A 20294-nucleotide genomic window follows, 5' to 3' on the forward strand; every position below is an offset into this window, starting at 1 on the left:
TGAAAGTTCGTTCTGGTTCGTCCTTAATCGTCCAGTCATGCAACTGTGGTTGGGTGGACGGTGTTTTGGTAGTTAGATGGTCGGCCTAAAGTTCATGGGATCATCGACCCGAGGTTTACGTCGAAAAGTATAAAACCGATGATGAAGATAGAAGGTGACATAGGAGACATTTTCAAAAAGGATACACATTTTTTCCAATTCAACTAAATGGCATGAAGGCTGTATGGCACCTTCCTGGGCTTAAGGAGTCCACATTTCCCAGCTGACGCCCATTGATGGTGAAGTTGAGATTTGTTCCAGCTGTCTTTACTGGGGGAATTAAAGGCGACATCTTGTCTTCGTTTCTAGTTTTCTTGGCGGATGACCTTGGCAGTTTTATTCTGTTCGACCTTGAGGACTTACCTATACAGCTCTTACGGTCCGGAGACAGCTTGTAACCGTCGTCGCATCTGCAGGTGAAGCTCCCCTCCGTGTTGACGCAGGTGCCGTGGTGGCACCTGCCGTTCCGGTAGCTGCATTCATTGATGTCTGCAAATAACATTTTTAAATAAAATAAGTTTGAAGACAACACAACGACAGAGTACCACCAATAAAAACGTACGTCAACAGCCGTAGTCGACTTGTCTTGAAGTCCTTGCCACACAGCAAGAAAAATGAGTTGGCCGACGAGTCTGCAATTCTAAACTAATTTTCGCGATCGGCAGTACCAATACGCCCAATGTTTTCTCGATCACTACGCAATTTTTAGAGATCAATGTTCGCAGGTCACCAAGCCCCGCCCAATGTAACGGGGTAGACCTTTAAATGAAAAAAAATACGCTTGGGTCTATGGCGGCTAACTTCTGTCGATCAACAAGTACGACTGAAGCTCGTGTGACAAGGGCTTAACGAAGAGCTGTCCAACTTTATTTCATTAGTTGCTTCCATGAAAAACGGAGGTACTGTTTTGTGTCTGGGTTTTTGTTTCCGCGTTTCCCGATACATGTACTAGCTTGTCGACGGTATATAACCGGCCGATATCGACGATGATGTTCGGTATACAGGTAGCTTAGACAAAAAATGGTACACCTCACCTGCGCACGCCCTCCCGCCCAGGTCCTGCCTGTACCCAGGATTGCACATACACAGGTACGAGCCGCGGCTGTCCACACACCGGCCGTTTCTACACACACCCGGCCTGCTCTCACACACACTCACGGTGCGCTCCGCTGAAGGAAATTCAATTTAGTAAAACATGTGTACACATCTGTACATTGCTTTTTAGAGGTTACATTGTGAAAGAACAATAGCATTTCACTGCCTTTAGTTTTTTTTTCAATGTCAATAGATAAATTGATAAGCCACTGCACATATAGTTTAAGGTAGAATCACGTACGTAAGATATACACGAATCAAAAGTAGTACTGTACGTCTAAACATGTGGAGATGCTACAGATACATGTAGTGTCTGTTGCAAAGCTAGCGAAGCTTTAGTGACCTTAACAACTTTATGAAACATAAAGTATTTTGAGACCTACAGCACCAATGTAACATAGTACAAGAAAGACATAGTGTACGGCTAGTATGGCACGTCGTACCAACACATGTTTTCCTGACTTGGTCCAGTTTGTACCCTGGGTTGCACACGCACGTGTAGCTGTTCCCACTGGGTCGGCATCTCCCGTTCGGGCACAGGTTCAGCATCGTTTCGCAGATACTGCGGGGACGTTCTGCAACAAAAGAAACTGTTCTGCAACTATTTGTGAAGGTCAGGTGAGGCCTATGCCTAGGCCGGGCAGCTTTCGGGAACGAAAACTATTACTAGCAGTAGTATATAACATTGAAGGACACGTAACTACACAAGACGAATAGAGAACAGTCGTGGCCATTTTTGTGTGTGCATATTTTATGTATAAATCTCTATTTTCGTTTCCACCAACCGCCCGGCCGGGCCCTAGTTTGACGCTAGCCGAACAAGAAGACCAACGGTTACGTCATTCACAACTCATCTCATTCCATCCGAAAGCCATCGGAAAAACTTAACACTTTCTTAGATTGAATTTTACATCATGCATTTCGCTTGTTTAAAATATTAAACTTGTTTTTTTAATTCCTCGATTGGAATTGGAATTGTATTTTATTGGATGATGGAAATATTTCTGACGCTTTCTTGCTTACCGATACAAGTCTTTTCCCGAGGATCATACTGATAGCCGGAGTCACAGTTGCAGACATAGGAGTCGCGGAAGTTGATACATCTCCCGTTAGGACAAAGGCCGATTGTAGTGTCACAGTTCGTCCGCGTTGGGATCGCTGAAAACAAGAAACTCTTATAAAACTTTCTTTCTTCAAAATCATGGTACAGATGAAAAATACGGAAGTGAAGTAAGATCCCTTATTCAGCCAGTTAGATATTTTGTTGCCCCCATTTTTTTATATGCTACATCCAAATGGCCCATATTGTAAGCATTGCTTTGAGTCTTAAATTTGTTTATTCGTGAAACACTCAAATCGGCCTACCGGCCGTTTTTCATTGATGTCATACAGGTAAGATTGAGGCAGACTCAGATAGCATGAAACAGAGATACAGATTACATGATTGACGTCCTGAACATATGGTCGCAATATAGCCCTTACACCGATACATGGTGTTACACTACAAAATTTAAAAAAATGAAAGTTGGCCAGGGTCGACATTGCCCGCTTATTGGGGTAATTTCAGTTGTTGCAAAAGTCTCTTTAAAAGAGGACAGAGCTGGGGCCGTATCAAATGTAATATACAAGGAGAAACAACGTTTTACAATGATATACAGCGAGGATTAGTTGACTTGCCAACTGGCACTCTGAGAACACCATGTCAGCTGGTCTCATTACCCCTGACTGGCTGGCCAGGTTCTGTCTCGTAACCTTTCAATGCCAAACCTAATGAGAAACAGTTTATCAGGCAAAGAGTGACTGTGGGAAGATTTCATGCTGGGAAACTTCCAATCTTTATCCGTGTCTCTCACCTACGCATTTCGTCCTTGAACCCTCCAGCCGGTAGCCAGGGTTGCAGAGGCAGTAGTAGGACCCGATGGTGTTGAAACATCGTCCATACTGGCAGATGTTCACCATGGTAGAACACTCGTCAAAGTCCACCACTAGAAGATAAACACACTCCTTACATCACAACACACAACGTTACCTACAACACAAGTGTCAACATCTAGATTGCTTACCGTTTCCATAAGAAATTTCTTATTTGATATTTGGTCACGTTGCTGTACTATATGTCATACACTACCCAATGTCGACGTCGTCCATTTTGTGTATAATTTCTTTCAAAAATCCGTTTTCATAAAAAAAGAAGAATCACAAAAGTATGACCACTAGTCAGCTCTGCCACGACGTAAGTGTGTGTCCAAAGATAGAAGAGAGTAAAACATCTGAAACTGGTAACAGAAGGTGACCTCTGGAATTCATATGTAATTTGACGCTGCGTATTTCGTTAACGTTTTTAAATTGCTAGAAAATTGTCCGCCGGTTTTTCTTTACCGCGTTTGATTTGCAAGCCACTTATGTGGAAAATTTGCCGAGTCTATGTCTGCTAGTGGAACGATTTAGAAAGAGTAAAACTGACAAGTGATTACAAATAGGTCACGCTTGCACAATTCGTCAACATAAATCTCAGCATAAATGCACGCTCGTACGGCTATGCATTGTTCTCTGTAGAAGAGCTGATATCCACTCGTTTTGAACAAATCGGACGACATTGAGTAGTGCTGCGTTACATACGTCACATTTTGACGTGCCACATCATCTTGGCTGTAATATGACTGCCATGTTGATAAACCTGTGAATAAAGAGCATTTCGCTTTTCCGACCTTGTGAGAATAGCGTGCAAGGCAGTCGTATAATCATGTTAAAACTAACAAGATCTATTGGGCCTAATGATGAGAAACCCTGCAGGTGTGTCCTTGTTATGTCCTGAACGAGGTGCACATGGAGCCAGACTTCTGTCAATCTTAATCAGAGTCACTGCACAGCTTGAGTACCTGGTGACAACGATTGTTACATCAAGCTATCTATGAATAGTCTTATCTTATGTGTTTCTAATCACTTCATTTGGTTTTGGACACATACACACAGACCTTTAGAGGGAATTGTCATTTTGACATCAAGGTGTTAGCGACTCGATGGCACCTATTACACCCAGCTATTTTCTTGCTGCAGAATTTCAATCGGCCGATGGCAATACGATTTGCAATCTCGCCAAACCTATTAGGAAGCAGTAATCTAAGAGTATTGGTCCACAGCGTGCGACATCGTACATCCAAATGTCGGATAGACGCCAGGAAAGGCTGTACTAGCAGTTTGGCAGACAGTACCAAAGGACTTGTTTTTGTCTCAACGGTTCACTCTAGTGTCACCCACGATTCTACACTGAAGAACATAGATAGTCCAGACTCGACTTTGAGAGTTCAGAAGTAAAGTTCCAGATTAAAAGTGTCTAAACTAGTATTCTTACCGTCCTTGGTTCTGACTAATTGGCTGTTTCAATGGGGGAAACACCTGCAATACGTTACAATGAGTCACCACATAAGGCTTCCCAACCTTTCCTGTGGCTTGATCTTACACCTGTGGTGTAATGTGGGTTCCGTCAGATGACAACATTAATCAACACGCTTCACTGGCCCATGTCATCTCCAAAATTGCATGTGCACTCTTGGGTTGACATCCGCCGATGTCCTCCAGACGAACTCTATTCCGGTAGCCTCAATCACTTCAGGTTCCAACGTGGAAACAATTTGCGCAAAACCCGTGACGCAGACAATGTCACAGGGTCTGCGGAGGTGCCGAGGAGGAAGGGAAATGTTGACAGACTTGTTAGCAAAGTTATGCCGCGACCCAATCTTCGTAACGTATCCAGTAGCTGACCTCCGCCCCCACGTCCTAAAGTCAAGTGATCCTTATATTCCCACACTCAGGCGGCGGAGAAACCACATAAGTATGTCAGGGGTTTTCTGTCAATAACATTTAGTAGTCCCCGCTAATGTCATCAATTATCAGGGGTGTTTGGTGTTTTCCCCATTATCGTTATACGCTGTTGATAGGTGTATGGTTCAGACCCTTGCGGTGCGTAGTGGCACACAGGGCAGCAAGTTTCGTTATTGTTTCAGTGGCATGGTATATTTTCACAGGGAGGGGTTGCTAGCCCATCTCCGTCACGGGACCCCCATTCTATGTCTATTCCGAATGCCGTGTGCAGCCCCAACTGAGATGCTTAATACAGGATTGAACCGTGGTCCCGGGCGCCATCGAATAGGAAGCAGCAGCTCAACTGTGTGATTGTAGCCTCTACCAGGCTCCGCGGATCGCTGGTCAAATAGTAGAAATTGGACAAATAGTGGGAATAGTACGCTAGGGGAGTCGGCTGGCCAGAGGTGTCCGTGCGCCACCCGTACAGCGATCCGCGGAGCTAGTAGAGGCTAGTGCGACTGCTACCAGTTGAGTTACAGGGCTCAAGGGACAACCTGAGAGGTGTATATACAACGATAATTCTTCCAACCTCCTTAGAAAACTAAATCAAACGTGAGATGCTGTGGTTACCTTGATCTGTCCTGGTCTGTTCGTCTGTCCGCCCACCACCTCCGATGTATGCTGTCCTCCTCTGAAAGCCCAGGCCTCCAGGGCACAGCCATTTGAAGTTCTCTGAGGTGAACAGAAAACGACACGCAACAAGATTTAGTAAAATGCAAATTGTAAATGGCCTCAAAGGTCCTCTTGTAATGCGCACTCATAAAATTTCTTTTTGTCGTTTCGGCTTTTGTGAACTCCTTGCCGGCTTGCCAAAGTCCTAATATGAATCAAAGATGCACAACAACCAGTGGAAAAGATATTTATTTTTATTGAAAGATTATCAAAGACAATCCAGTGTTTATGAATCAGTATCGCGGACAACTATGGTTGTATTACAATAAGTACAATGTCATTCATACAGTTGTATACTCGGAATGGACGTCACTATTCGAGTGCAGCGTTCTCGACCGTTCCGTTGTTGTTGCCATATCTTATAGGTGATCGGCTGAGATGATAAACTCTACTCACGTGAGTTGGGATCGGGGCACCTCTCGCACTGAGGTCCCCAGCTTTCCCCGATGGTGCAGCAGCACACGTGTTTGGTGATGGAGAGTCCTGTCAGATCTACACCACACTCCCCTCTGTCCGTCATCTCTTTGTAACAACGTCCCCGTGACTCCGCTGTCGTACAAAAAAAACGTTACTAGCGCCAAGTTGTGTAATTAAAGATATGCTATTTTCTCTTAGACGATCTTTCATGACAACTGAAAATTTTCTAACGTAAGAAATCAACAAGTTTTCTTTATCATGTATAACTCTAAGTAAAAGCGAGACAATGTTAACGTAATACTTTCCTGGCGCAGCATATTTATGTCAAGATAATGTTTATGAGATGTATATAGTAAAGCATTAGTATGCATAACTGTATATTCACAATAGTAGATTTAGTTCATTAGAATTGATAGTTATCAGCAATACTGCTATGTATCAATGTTGCCGATCAGCAATAGCTTAACTACCATGCATGCACACGTTGCTATTACAATTGTCACACAATATATATTCTTCTTCTGCGTTTCTGACTAGAAGGTTGGGTACTGATTTTGCTGCCATCTTGAGCTCGTACTCTTAGTATAAACGAGTTTTGATCATGATTATTTTGACGCCCTGAGATATGTTGTTCTTTTGACCATGATTACTTTGACGCCCTGAGATATGTTGTTCTTCAGTGCCCTTGTGTTAGGCCCTGACCCAACCATGCAACCTTACATCCTGTAACCATGCCACATATGGCATCTTTGATAACATAAACCTTTATCAATTTTATGCAACTTGCTTTCATTGAAGGACTGCCACGATGGACCACTTAAAATCGTTTCAAGAAAAAACTCCGATATCTTCTAGTATATTTCTGACACAATGCTTAACATCCCGTCGTTATCTTGTGCATGACTAAAGTTCTATTGAGTTAATGGTTTCCATTTTTGACGACATCTGCAACTTGTTCGCCTCTTTGTTAGCAAAGCGGATTATGAGACAGGTGTTTGTGCTAGCTTTATCTATCAGAGCAAAGTGACACAAAACTACAAGAAATGACGATAAAACCGTTCTATAACAGCATCTTCAAGTCTTTCCGGACGTTCAATGAATCAGGACTTTTATCATAGAATCAGGGTAGAACCAATGATGTTGTTGTGTATACATCTGTGTCCTTGGCCACGGTCGATGCTAAGTACAACCAGGTTTGTAAGTACGCTAGGCCCCCGCTGGGCGTTTTATCCTCAGTGCTACAGTAGGCCATGTTACATAATTAGCCAACTAAAATAAAGAACAGAAGTAACATACCGATACATCTGGTGCCAGTGGCGTCCAACATGTAGCCCACACGGCAGCTGCAGTGGAAGCTTCCTGGGTTGTTGGTACACCGTCCGTTCTCACATAAACCCGGGAACGCCTTGCATTCGTCAATATCTGAAAATAATCCAATTAAGTCAGACTAGGATCCGTATATGTTTTTCACGGGAGTTCATTTCGCCTTGCCATGGCATGGTATTGGAGATTTTCGCTGTGTTTTCAGTTCGCAGTTGAAACAATTTTGTAGTAATAAGTTTATTGCAAGTTCTTATTCGAAGGCTAATTTCAAGCAACAGGGCGAAAGTGACTGAAGAGTAATGAAAGTTATGACTAGTTTGCCTAAAGCACTCAGTAACGTTAACCCTATATTAGAACGCGTATTCGCGGTGTTGTGGTGAGGTCGTGTATTCATGTACATTCGACATTAACACCTTGGCCACGGTGCCACCTCCACAAACTGGAACGTAAAAAGCTACAGAGTTCTACGAGTGTGATTTTTTGTGACCGATCCTTATCCCTACCAGACCTTCCTGATGTGTTACGGATAGTAGAATTCGGCAAAAAAAAAATACAGTTGCCCAAGGAGACCACTCAAGGGGCCTATAGAATCTTGTCTTTGTGGACAGGTGGTCACAATAAACAGGATTATTAACACTTGTGTTGATGGGAAAAAGGACACACCCAAAAGTGGTCACAAAAGTTGTACAAATAAAGTTTGACTGTAAGGTGAATAATTGACATTAAGAGTGAGTCCGTGGTAAGAATTGTATCTAACTGCGCTCGTAAATGATAGCGGTGGTGGCCAGCCTCCCCTGGAAAATTATTCTCCCTATCTAGGGGAGTTTTACAATTTTTCAGCCAGCGCTGTTAGTCTTGTGGAAACCCACATTCGTTGTTGACACACTTTGGACTCACCTCACGCTTCACCTGTGTACACATACCTCACACACCCCATACCTCAGAAGTACTTTCCTTTCCACTCTCTGCTCTTGTTGAAGGAAACAAACCACAGCCGTGAACTATGGCACATTTTATGACCCTTTATCTCACACACAGTGACATATTGACGCGAGTCCTATCTCGGCTTCTGCTACACAGTATAGGCAAAACAATAACATCGGAGCGGATGTTATAGCTTTGAATCTGTGCTCGTTGGTGGTCCTCAAGTGGTTCCCAAACAACTGTCCCTTACCACTCGTTCCTTTCCGGACGATTCGTCCTGCTTTCCCGGACCAACCGGATAGCCTGACAAATTTATAGACTTGCCACTAAAACAGTTTTAAGTCAAGGTATGAAATGTGAATAAAGGCCTTATCTTTCGGCCAATAAAGTTGATAGATTCGTCTCGGTATCTCCTGCATACCACTCGGATTGGGGAAGACTGTGAAAGACTTACCAGCGCAGCCCCCTGTTGTCTGGTTCCTCTGGTGTCCTGCTGGACAACCGTCAACTTGTCCTGCCGAGAATAAAGATGTTCCACTTCAATATAAATAACTCAATCAGAAAGGTTCATCAGTAATCTAGCTGAGTCGTTATTGTTGATTAAACAATGACGACTCAGCTAGTTTTATTGCAGAATGGTGAATCGTAGGTTACTATTGATATCATGTTTGACAGCAGCGGTTCAACAATTTCCAGCACGAAACGTTACGGCGTAGACCGTGGCACGATTTTAATGTTGTAGAATTTGCATTCAAGCTGAGACAGAGTGAACCGCTGACAATGAACTAAGACAGCTTCTTCCGTAACAAGAAGTAGGCAGAGGTTTTCGACGACGTTTGTACGACTATCCCAAGAATTCCTGCAGCTTGCGACGTTCGTGCGACGATCGCACGACGAACGTGACCGCGTCCAAACGTGTAAAAGCTACAACCCAAACATTACCTAACATATGTGGGCACATGAAGCAGGAGTCTCCCCAGCCTTTGCCGAAGGTCTTGCAGCATTCCGCCTGCGTCACCCTGGCCTTGCCCCCGAGAGGGTCCACGCACTGCCGACCCTTGATGTCTCCGTAACACATCCCGCGTACGTTCTGCTGTCCCACCACGGTCACTCCGGACAAGGACCCCTCTCCAGCCAGGGGGTCCGTGGACTGTTTGCCGAGAAGGCCGGAGCCTAAGGTAAAGATATAGCATTGAATATTGAGTTTTAAGCCCCTGTCACACATTCAAAAACTTTCCACGACTTTGCTCCCCGTGACTAGCCCCCAAACAAGGTCGGTCCTGTGTTGGGTTGGGAGTAGCCTGACATCTGCCCTATTCTAGCTCCAATTTACCGGCCTCTGATTGCATCCTCTGAGTAGAATATGACTTTTTCCGACTTTTATTTTCAAAATTTATAGTCGGCTAGCGCAGACGACTTTTAAATCTAATCAAGACCAGTAGGTAACCTCGTCGAACAACTCTCAACCACAGAATTCGTATTCGTATGATGTTTCATCGGTGACGGTAATCGACATGGTAAAAAAGTGTTTAAGCATGCTATATCAATACTCAAAGTAAAGCGTTCAATAAGTGCCCCGAAGCCAATGTCACGTGACCTGAATGGACCAAAGGTCCCCGGCAGTCGGTGTCGGCCCCGTCTCTGTTGAGGGATGGTCGATGGGCCCGAACTTCTAGATGGTCTCTAGAAGACATTGTAGAAAATATTCCTCCTCAGGCCATATACATTATTGCCCATTGGACGTCAGCAAAAGAGAGACGGGGGTCGATACCGACTGCCTGGCACCTTTGACACGTTGTCAACGTCACACTTCCGTTCAGGTCATGTGACATAGGCTTCGGGTCAATTCGACCCGAGAAGGATCAGAGGTCTGGTCGAAACCTTGTTGGTAAGAGCTTTATTTTTTTAAACAACACCTGTAGGTTAGTCTACTGGGATGAACTAGAGTAGACATGGCGAAGAACAACTTCCCCTGACCCCTCGTTCCTGCGTCTGTCGGGCACTGCGAAGGTCAACCTCAGACGGAACACGAGAACGCAGTCCATGTGGTCTATGTTTGATATACTGTCGAGGTAAATTGTGAAGAGTAATTGTGCTAGGGTCACATTTCCAACCCGGTGCCGGGTCGTTAAGGCTGTTGAGCGAAAAATAAATTTGCCATGTTTAATATATGAAAAAATATACATTGATTATGCCCATGACTACTTTCGTTACGTTTAGTATGTTTTGTTGTATTTTATACCATACTCCTGGTTCCCGCAAACTGCCCGGCCGGGCGTCGGTGACTCAGCAATAATATTACCCGAAAACATTAACGTTAACATTACAAAGTTTCAGTTCAAATCAGCCGTTCTTAATAGACATTCTCGCGGGACAGGTTTGAGTTCAACGTTACTGCAGGCATTCGCTTGTAATATTTAATCACGCCAGACCTCTACAGTTTCACGGGCCATAAAGACCTGATCTGACTCAGACACGGAGAGCCGTTCCAATTCTCCCGCCTACTTTGCTGCCTTTGGCAACGAGACAGAGTTTCATTTTCCTTTACGACGTGCATTCATGAGTCTCTCGAGAATTTCGGTGATACCAGGAGATAAAAGTCGAAAGGTCTTATACAGGAGGGGGCATTCCCCTAGTTTTTCTTGGCGATACTGTGTATACCAGTCACCTACACATGCAGCAGTCTGGCTGCTCCTGTCAACGGCTATCACTTGGATTGGTTGGAATCGTTTCTGACCGCAACGACTACCCGCCAAAGTAACTTCACAATATCAGTTCACCTGCCCTCAGCCTATCTCTGCCATCATAATTCAATTTGTGTTCGGGTTGATAAATGGCTTGTCCAGAGCACAGTCGTTCACAGGTATGCACAAGAGACACAGGGTAACGCCAAAGAACGCATTATTGTCTGGGCGGAACATGATCAAGTGAGGATAGATTCTCCATGGTGCAATCTGTAAAAGCTTGCACACTAGTTCAAGATAACCAGGTTAATGCGAACCGGCACTGGGGGCAGTTTACTCGGGACAGAAGGTGTTTTTGTAAGCTGACTATCATCCATCTCTGAAGACAATTTAGGATCCTCTCCGAGGCTCTTGTTTACCTAGAGGATCCTGCGGCACGCGCGGGATTGATGCCAGACCCGGCGTCACTGCTGAAGGACAGCGCTTAACCGGCAGTTACACTCCCCGGGCAGAATCATATTTACGAGGAAAGCCACTATTAAGGGTTTCGTCGCTCTTCTAACGAGATGAAACGGAGAAGTTATTGCAAGCTACAGTCCTTACTCCTACGGGCCACTTATTCTCAGTCGACTGAACTCAAACGGACAAAACTTTGCCTTGCGATTAACTGTAGTAGGCTGTTGAAGAACATCTTCCTACTTGATGATGCGAGCAGAATTTTGGCCCTGTCGAAACCACTCTTTCTACTACGGATACGCTCTGCTAGAAAACTAATTCATGGAAATTTAGGATTCAACAAAACTATTAACAGCTATCATATTACTCTGGTATGTCTTCCTGACTGATGTACTTGTACATAGTTAAGACGCGGTCACATACATCGTAGATGAAGGTCGTCGTACGATTTTGATCGCGGCCCGTACACGACACTCTCCAGCCTCGTAAATATGAGTGGCACGTGCATGACACTCTCCCAATAACATCATGAATTTACGATCGTACGACGATCGTACGGGGTATGTGACCGGGTCGTAACGGCAAACTTCATTGCTGGGTTAATGCAGATTCAAGCCATTACCGTCAACTGCAAACCATTAAAAGGCAATCTAATGGTTAGACTGGAAATGATGAACCTTACCCCCGACTTGTGCTGCCATGGGAAGCGCCACGCCTCCTGGTGACGACACCCTGAACCCGGCCAGCGACACCGTCCGTCCGTCCGGGAGGGTCACTGTTTGCTGCCTGCCACCTGTTCCCACTATCTGCGATACTCTGACTCCACTTCGCTGGTCCTCGTTCTCCCGCGTACCGGACCTCGCCCCACTGCCAGACAAACCCTGCCTGTTAGTCAGACCGACAATCGTGACTTTTTGTCCCGGACGCAAAGGTACAGACTGCCCGGCTGTCGCACTGACGACTCGGTGACTTTCTCCCCCGACAAACGACACTGACTGACCCGGTGTCAGGGTGATCCGTTGACGCCCTTGGCCTTCTTGTAAGTGGGTTATTTGGCCATTCGATCCTAAAGAGACAGTTTGTCTCTGGCGACCGACAGAGTACAGCTGCCGACCTCCCGTTGAAGTGTACGCCTGTGCTTCGAACCCGTCGCCTCGCCTCTTTGGTTGGACCGGCCCAAGGGTTCGGTCCTCCGCCGTACCTGTCGGTCTCTGCCCGTCGGGTGATGAACCTGTTCTGCCCGTCGACTTGCCGTAGGACCGAGGCGCGATGTGGCACGCCACTCCTCGGTACCCGCTCTGGCAGCTGCAGCGGTTGGGACGCACACAGATCCCTCCATGTAAACACTTGAACGCACATCTTGCTGTATAGAAAGAAATGAAAGAGCAATCTTTTACCGGTCATTCCACATACTTCTAGATACTCTATAAGTAGCACTATCGCTAACGTCTTAGCTGACAAGCAGACTTATCAAATTAATATAGTCTGCGTGTTGGGTTTAGGAACAAATGTTGCTTTCAACAATGGGATATCGCACAATATCGTAATGAACAGTAACATTCGTGCCGTTGTCATTGAAGTTTGCTTTCTTTCTGTGTTAGTCAACATTGACCAAACAGCACTTTCTTAGAAGCGCGCTAACTTCAAGTCATGTCGCATATACTGCCTAGCAGGCAGCTTTCCGTGTCAAAAGTCGGAGACACATGCTCTTTGTTGTTGTGAGAAGCACACGGAAAATCCCTAGTGTTGGCAATAAGCCAGAAATCTGATAGCAGATGTCTTTATCCAACGACGGCTCTGTCTGTCTATCCCGCTACGCAACCTACTGCGACACGCGTAAAAACATAACATCAGCGCAAAGCGTGGTGTACCTCCTCGCCTAAACGTGACAGTTGGTCTGAATGGTTTATGAATAACCGGCGAAAGGTCAGTGGTCGGGCAAGAAATAGCACAGGAGCTGCAGCACCCTTGACCGTCTGATTTATCTCTTTGCTTATATGGGCTTCCTGCCGTAAATATGGAAGATAAAAACCTTCGACAAAGATAGGATAGTGTAAACCGTCGTCTCTGTGTGATAGGGTAGCCCAAGACTTTCTGTCCTGCATGTGGAACAAACGACGAGGCAAACTGAAACTCTCATATCCGCGCATATTCTAGATCAAGAGCCAAATCCATATCTCAGACCTTACGCTAAACGTTAAGATGTGACCTCAAGTGGCGAAGAACGAGCATAGTAGAAACGATGTTTGGACATTCTGTCTGGTAAAAGGTTGCCCTCTGGTTCCTACTTAGATGATGTAAATCTTGACCTTTTCTAACTTTGTTTACCGAATCCAAACATATAACAGCCAGACACGCTTGTTGCGAAGAAAAAAGACTCCTCGGAATCCCTCCTGACGGCCCTGCCCTGGCCTAACGCCAGGCCTTCTCGTGTTAGCCGTCCTCTGGTTTGTTGTTAGCATGTCCCTTATGTGCAGAATTCAAAACACCGTCTGTTTCGGGGACAGCCACAATTGAAAAGAAAACATTACTCATCATGTTTTTCTCTCCGATGCCCACGCATGACATCACCCTAGTCGCTGGCTGACGGAAACGCTGTGGTTTAGAGTCGACCGGGTGCAATATTGCCATATTTGCGACTTCACCAAACCAAACAAGATTTTTTTCTTCTTCTAGACCACTACGTGCATGTTAGGGTGAATGCTCGTCTTTGTACAAAAGTGCAACAGCAAATTTTCCCGTGAACGTGGTTGGTTGGGTTAGAAATTGCATCGTTTCAAAAGCAGTTAAATGTTAGTTTGACGTTTTATTTAACAATTGGAAAGCCTATTTAGGTCGTCACATAGAGATATATTTTGCCTTATCAACAAGGCACTCCGTTATGAATAGACGGCAAATATGTTATATGATACCTACACTGAAATTGGCGACAAGTGTCCTATGGGCTATACAGTAACTTTGGAGCTTAAGCTGGCGTTTATGATATTCCGTGTCCAAGCAACACACCGAGAATGGCCTGTCAGTTTTACTTACAGTTGTTAGATCATTCCTTACCATAGTGTATCCATCGAACCCGGTTATCATCCTTGATAGAAAAAAAAGCAAAGCATTCGTCCTTACTTTACAGAGAGCTATAATTTTCAGTTGATCTAATGCCAAGTGGACGTTCATGTTTCAAACCGGCTTAGCAATGCTTACGTCACATCGTCTCCGCCAGACAGTCGGCCGTCGTGATTTATGCGTATTTTCTATGCATATAGACGAAACGCGATACTCATTCTTGATATACAAGATGACAATAAGGGTTCCTATACTCCCCCTAGTGGGCGACTTTGTCCAACAGAATAGTCGTTAGTGATCTGGTCGGATTCAGGGTTGTCACGAAAGGCTAATGTTTACAAGACGAGAGTAGTTTGGGGGGTTTCGAGTCGACGATCAACGTCAAATTGCACACGACAGTGCGGCGATACAGAGCTCCTTGCCACCCGCGTGTGCATTCCTTTCACATACAAGTTACATGACTCACAATATCCATGACTAAAGCTGCAGTCGCATGCCGCATGTTTACAGTCTGACTAGACCGGCATCCTCCCAAGCCTTGGCCGGTACATTCTCGTACCGACTCCCCTGGTACCGTCGGCTGGGGGAGCAAACTTACATGAACCATGAACTCACAGGTCCCCCTTCTCCACAGGAGATGTCAAACTGTGGGCTAGGGACGGTTAACCTGAACACAGTTCCCATCGAAATCACAAAGAGTCACCACTTCGTACTGAAGACTCGAGGGCAAACAAAGAGGCAAGGGAGACCACTTACGTGTTGTGCATGTACGAGTCGATGTGTTGATCTTCCATCCAGGGCAACATCTATTGGGGGAACAGACGTTGGGTCTGGAAAAAAAGCCAGGCGTTTAGTTTACAAATGACAAAAGGCGACCCAGTCAAAGGCACTGAAAAACCTGGGCAGACGCGATGAGTGACTAATAGCTTTTGAGTCGCGACTTGTTGAAAAGACTAACAATAACCGACGGTTGTGTTGTCTCAACGGTGGATCAGTATCTCTGGTCAGAGCGTGTGCCAAATTAAACATGGCATAGTCTGATGCTACGTTGAAGTGTAGCCACTCTTGCGGTGCTACAATAATTTCTATGTGACAGCCATCGTGGGTTGGTCTTATCCCTACAACCTGTACGACAACTGAGTTATACCAAGTCAAGGGTTATCTCCCGACAACAATCAGATCAGCTCTGATAGCTAATGTTCTCCATCAACATGTCACGACTGGCATGTAACTGGTCCTGCACCTTTCAACTTTGCCCAGACCCTCGACTAGATGTCACCTTAACAAAACACTCACTGACCCCTTTTGCGACCTACATTGAGTCTTCCGGGGAAAATAAGGTGGGGAATGCTACTGAGAGATTAGTTTAAGTCTAAGAAAATCGCTAATATATACATCGTTGATGTGGTGGTTTTAGGTATAGCACGGTTCCCACATAGACAATATGGCTGCCAATAACCATAAGTAATTTGTAGACAACACAATTCACTCCGTACGTACCCTCTCAGTTGCCATGCCTGTCTATCCTTGCCTCCACTATGCCGTTGTTGACTAGTGGATGGGTTCTGTCCGGCAGTGCCCCGTGCGACATAACGCACCCTGAAACCGGCTGGAATCGACCCGCTGTAGGTATTTCTCCTAGAGGAAGAGTATCCGCTACTCTGGACGTTTCCGATGCAAACAACGAAGAAGAAGACGGGAGCAAGTGTTCTGAGATCCATGTCCTCCGGCGGTCACCCTCGTGTCTGTGGACGTCTTTCGGAAACAAGCCCTCCCACGTGACTCAAACACCCCCAACAACCGTCTCCTACCCCGCGTGTGGATGGAAGCTTTAGAGACAGAGAGAGACTCAGAGAGAGAGGGTCTGTGACCCTTCGGCCACGCAAGTTGACTAATGAGAGAGCGTACAGTCACAGTCCGCTTTGATTTGTTCCGACCACAACGGCAGCGACCTAGCAGGAAATACGGTCCGAATCCACCACAGAACGTGCTCGGAGAACCAGTTAAATATGGACCAGGAATGGCCCAACCAATGGCAAAATTAACTTCGCTTTGACCTCAACCACCCTGATACATGATTGGCTTGCGCATAACAGGCAGCAGGGTGTCCGCCGCACGCAAGCCGTCCGCACCAGTTAATGCCTGAAAACATGTCTCCAACTTTGACTGTACATTCCGCACTAGCTGTTGTCAGAAACATACACAGCTTCGGAACTATAGGCTATATCGATATACCAACACGCCCCCTCCCTACAAAAGGGGTCGAATTTCTTATGTCACGCTGCACGACGCGTGGCGGGCCAACCAGCCGTCAGCCTCTGGGAAAAGGATCGCATTTTGCTTATGCGCAAATGTTACGGTCCCAGCCCTTCTTTCGTCATTGTATCAAAGATTCAGGCTGCTTGCATGTTGAAATACTCTCTGTACACGGCGCGTGTCTTCTTCAGAGAGCATGAGCCTAAATCTTCCCCACGCCAAAATAGTTTATCGCTGATATCCTGCCTGACCCAAAAGGAATCGTCGTAACTCAAGTTGATGACCCCCTCTCACGAAAGGTTGAGTCTGACCGTCTTAACTGGTACTGTCACAGCTATTAAAGTGTGGACTTCCTGGTTCTAGTCATAACTACTCCCACAAACAGTGTGCCTCATGTGTGTGTACCACAGATAAAATAAAAATTTCCTGCTGACTCCCACCAGGCACTGAGGTCAGCAATGGAAGGTGAGCAATCCAAGGCGATGACACGATTTTTCCAGCGGAGATTATTTCACTCTGGATAAAGGCAGTGTGTGCCTCAGTGACTGTGCTTATTTCAGTCCTTGAAGCTTGTTGCATACAGATACCATATGTGTACACTGTACTAATTATTTAATGATGAGGAAGTTTACATAAATTTGCTGACATAAAAAGAAACAGACGTACAAATATATATTTGTTGAGGCAACGTGAGTACCGAGTGTCAATAACTTTCACACAGTTTCCTACAGTTGGGACATATTTTGTAATGGATTGATTGATTTTGTAGTAGACTTTGTTGTGCAGGCACGATTTCCTTTGTTAGACTGTTCATCAGTGCCGAGAAACATCAGTGTGTTTGCACGTGTATGGGAAGGTTGTCAGACTGTTTCTGTGACACCTGCCAATGACTCATATTGCGCGGAAGGGCACGGACAGCATTACTCTGCATGAGGTCATCTATCAGCGTCTCGCTATGAACCTGTAGCAGGTGGCACGGGCAGGTGGCTGGCCAGGGCGAGAGATACAACGTTTGCCAAGCGCACTGGGTCACTTCTCCTTTCGTTCAGACAGCTTCCAGCTGGCTGGTATGTATGTAAGGGAAGTGTCTGTCTCCGAACGACATTTGTCATCGAATCTCCAATGTCCGTGGATGACCTAATTCTTAACGACGTCCTCGGCGTGCTCACCGTGTGATCTACAAGGACGTGCTCACGCGGCCAATTACCACAAACGTCAACCTGTTGTCAATCACTCTGGGAAGTGTGTCTACAGATGTGGAGATGGACGGACTCCCAACTCCTGGCGATGAGACACGAGACACGCATCATTCCTGGGCTATCATTATGTAAACCAGCCTCCCGACAGAGTGTTCTTAGTCAGTAATAATTTACACTCTCTTTCCAGTAGAAACTGCAGAAAGGCTGTGCAACCAATCATTTCACAGATCGCTCAACGAATTTCATTGATAAAGAGCGACCTTCTTAGAATCATGCTGTCTAGCAAATCATACTTCTACGTTTTTTACCATATTCCAATCATAAAATCAATGGTCACATATGTACGGTCTCTCAGACGGTGTCTTGTCGTCTGTCAGAAAGGGTGTCTTGACGCATGTAGCGGCACCTTTAATTAGACCACGGCGCTAACTGGGTAAATCCACAGGAAGCCACACCTGTGTGGGTCTGTATAAAACGTCTGATAATAGTGATAGGCTAACTAACACTATAGTCGTGCAGGAATGTCAGAACTGCCGGTACGAAAGACGAGGTCAAGGCCCCATGTTTGCTCACTGCCGCACGTCGTACTGGGGAACCATTATTCACTTCGACATTGTGTTCTACAGGTCCTGACACAAGTCAAGAAGGAACGCTTTTTGGTCAGAAAACACGACAGTTAGCCTGTAGATTAGAAAACATGACTACCTTTTGGCCTAACGTTAGTTTACCACAACAAAACTACAAGAACGGTAGCCGCAAACCCACAGCCACACATACCACATGGACACTGTTCCAGTTCCTGTTCATAATGATGGGGTGCCGACTTTTACCCGTCCGTGAAATGGGACCTCCCAAAGCTAGCTAGAGACGCCCTTGACAGAGCCAACATGCCGTCACGAGAATGTCTCAACAACATCTCTACTGAGGGTTTCTTCGAGAGTAAATAGTCGCTAGAAGAAAGCTCTCATCGCCTGTAGGATGTAACAGGTGGGCGGACAACATCCGCCGTGTCCCCCCCACTTCCTGTCGGGACTGCCGGTGTACATACCGAGCGGTCGGTCGGAAAACCAAAGAAATCGTACTACAACAAACGTTCCGACCAAAAGTGTCTAAAGTTGATCCTTAGAAACCTTGACTTGCTAGATGGACCACGGCCATTCAGTAAACATTTGGAAAACTTCCTGGGCGTCATAGATTAGAGTATAACAGATTTTCTGACAGCTTCTTTTGAGCTGTATATCAACTTCTCGAGCTGAATTCCTCCTTGTGCATTAAACATCGCGCCGCGGCCACGTGGGTGGCTTAGATGGTGCGTTTTTTCCTGTGTAATGGAACGATTGATTGGCTAGGTCAAGACCAAAACATGGCAGGAACACTTTCACACTTTGCTCACATATTTTCGGCATATCGCAGTCCACGGGGTAAGACTGTGAAAACCATAAGCATGAAATTTACCATCGTACCTCCCAGTTCTGTTCTCCAAGCAGAGGTTGGGCTCCAAAGTGAAGAAATCGGTACAAAAATGCTTTAAAACACATCAGAAACGGACGGGGTCGAACCTCTGTATCTTAGTTCTATTTGCAGATATAGCTGTATTTCAACAGACCCTACTGTGCGTGTAACGTTGTATAAGCTGTGACGCTCTATAAAAACCCTGGATATGAGTTCTGTGCTACGCATGGTATCAGATATGAGAGAAATGAGAGAAAGAGAACATGTTTTATTTGTATAACGTTGATACTGCAACGGTCATTTATCGCTCTTCAGTGTCAGAATTACGTAAGCACCGCGTGCGTGTTTTGATGTTTTTGACAAAGTGTTCGGGGACAACCTTTCACCGTCGGTTTACCAGTGGAGTGATGGTTACAGTTCGCCTTTCCTGTTGTGTGAGGTAACCCCACTGCTGGCGCATAGCCAGTGGGTGAGTGCTCAGGGTTAGCGCAAAGTGATCTCTGGAGTATCGCCGGTAAACGAGAAGGCTGTACCTAATTCCACATATTTTCACGGGGCTATGTAGCTACAACCCCCTACGAAGGGATTCCGACTCCTATTTTCTTTGGTCGAAAGGAATGCGAACAACTTTGGTAGGGATTGAGAAAAACGTGTATCATATGTATATAGCTTTGTCTTTATCATCTCACATTCTTTTCCCCGATGTAATAGACCTCAAGTTGGCCAATAAATGGTTGTCTGACTTTTGCTGCTTCCGTTAATTTTATATCTTGAAAACCAAGGTATAGCTTTAAAGGTTTAGAACTGATCATCTTTGTTTTGCACAAGAGCATGGTACCATCAATTTGAATCC

The 20294-nt window shown here is 45.5% G+C and overlaps 1 protein-coding gene across 1 annotated transcript in view; it reads right to left on the reverse strand.

The window, feature by feature from the left end:
• Nucleotides 1-16363, reverse strand: part of LOC118413602 (latent-transforming growth factor beta-binding protein 1-like) — a gene marked incomplete at its 5' end in the record, with an annotated part of 28774 nt that extends 12411 nt beyond the window's left edge. The window contains 13 exon segments of the mRNA XM_035817132.1: nt 403-528; nt 1074-1208; nt 1578-1709; nt 2158-2292; nt 2988-3119; nt 5569-5670; nt 6067-6219; nt 7384-7509; nt 8789-8848; nt 9277-9507; nt 12157-12837; nt 15291-15364; nt 16035-16363. Of these exon segments, the coding sequence (XP_035673025.1) occupies nt 403-528; nt 1074-1208; nt 1578-1709; nt 2158-2292; nt 2988-3119; nt 5569-5670; nt 6067-6219; nt 7384-7509; nt 8789-8848; nt 9277-9507; nt 12157-12837; nt 15291-15364; nt 16035-16255 (2308 nt within the window).
• Between the last annotated feature and the right edge of the window lie 3931 nt (nt 16364-20294).

Source organism: Branchiostoma floridae, chromosome 1, assembly GCF_000003815.2.
Source record: "Branchiostoma floridae strain S238N-H82 chromosome 1, Bfl_VNyyK, whole genome shotgun sequence".
NCBI classification, from domain to species: Eukaryota; Metazoa; Chordata; class Leptocardii; order Amphioxiformes; family Branchiostomatidae; genus Branchiostoma; species Branchiostoma floridae.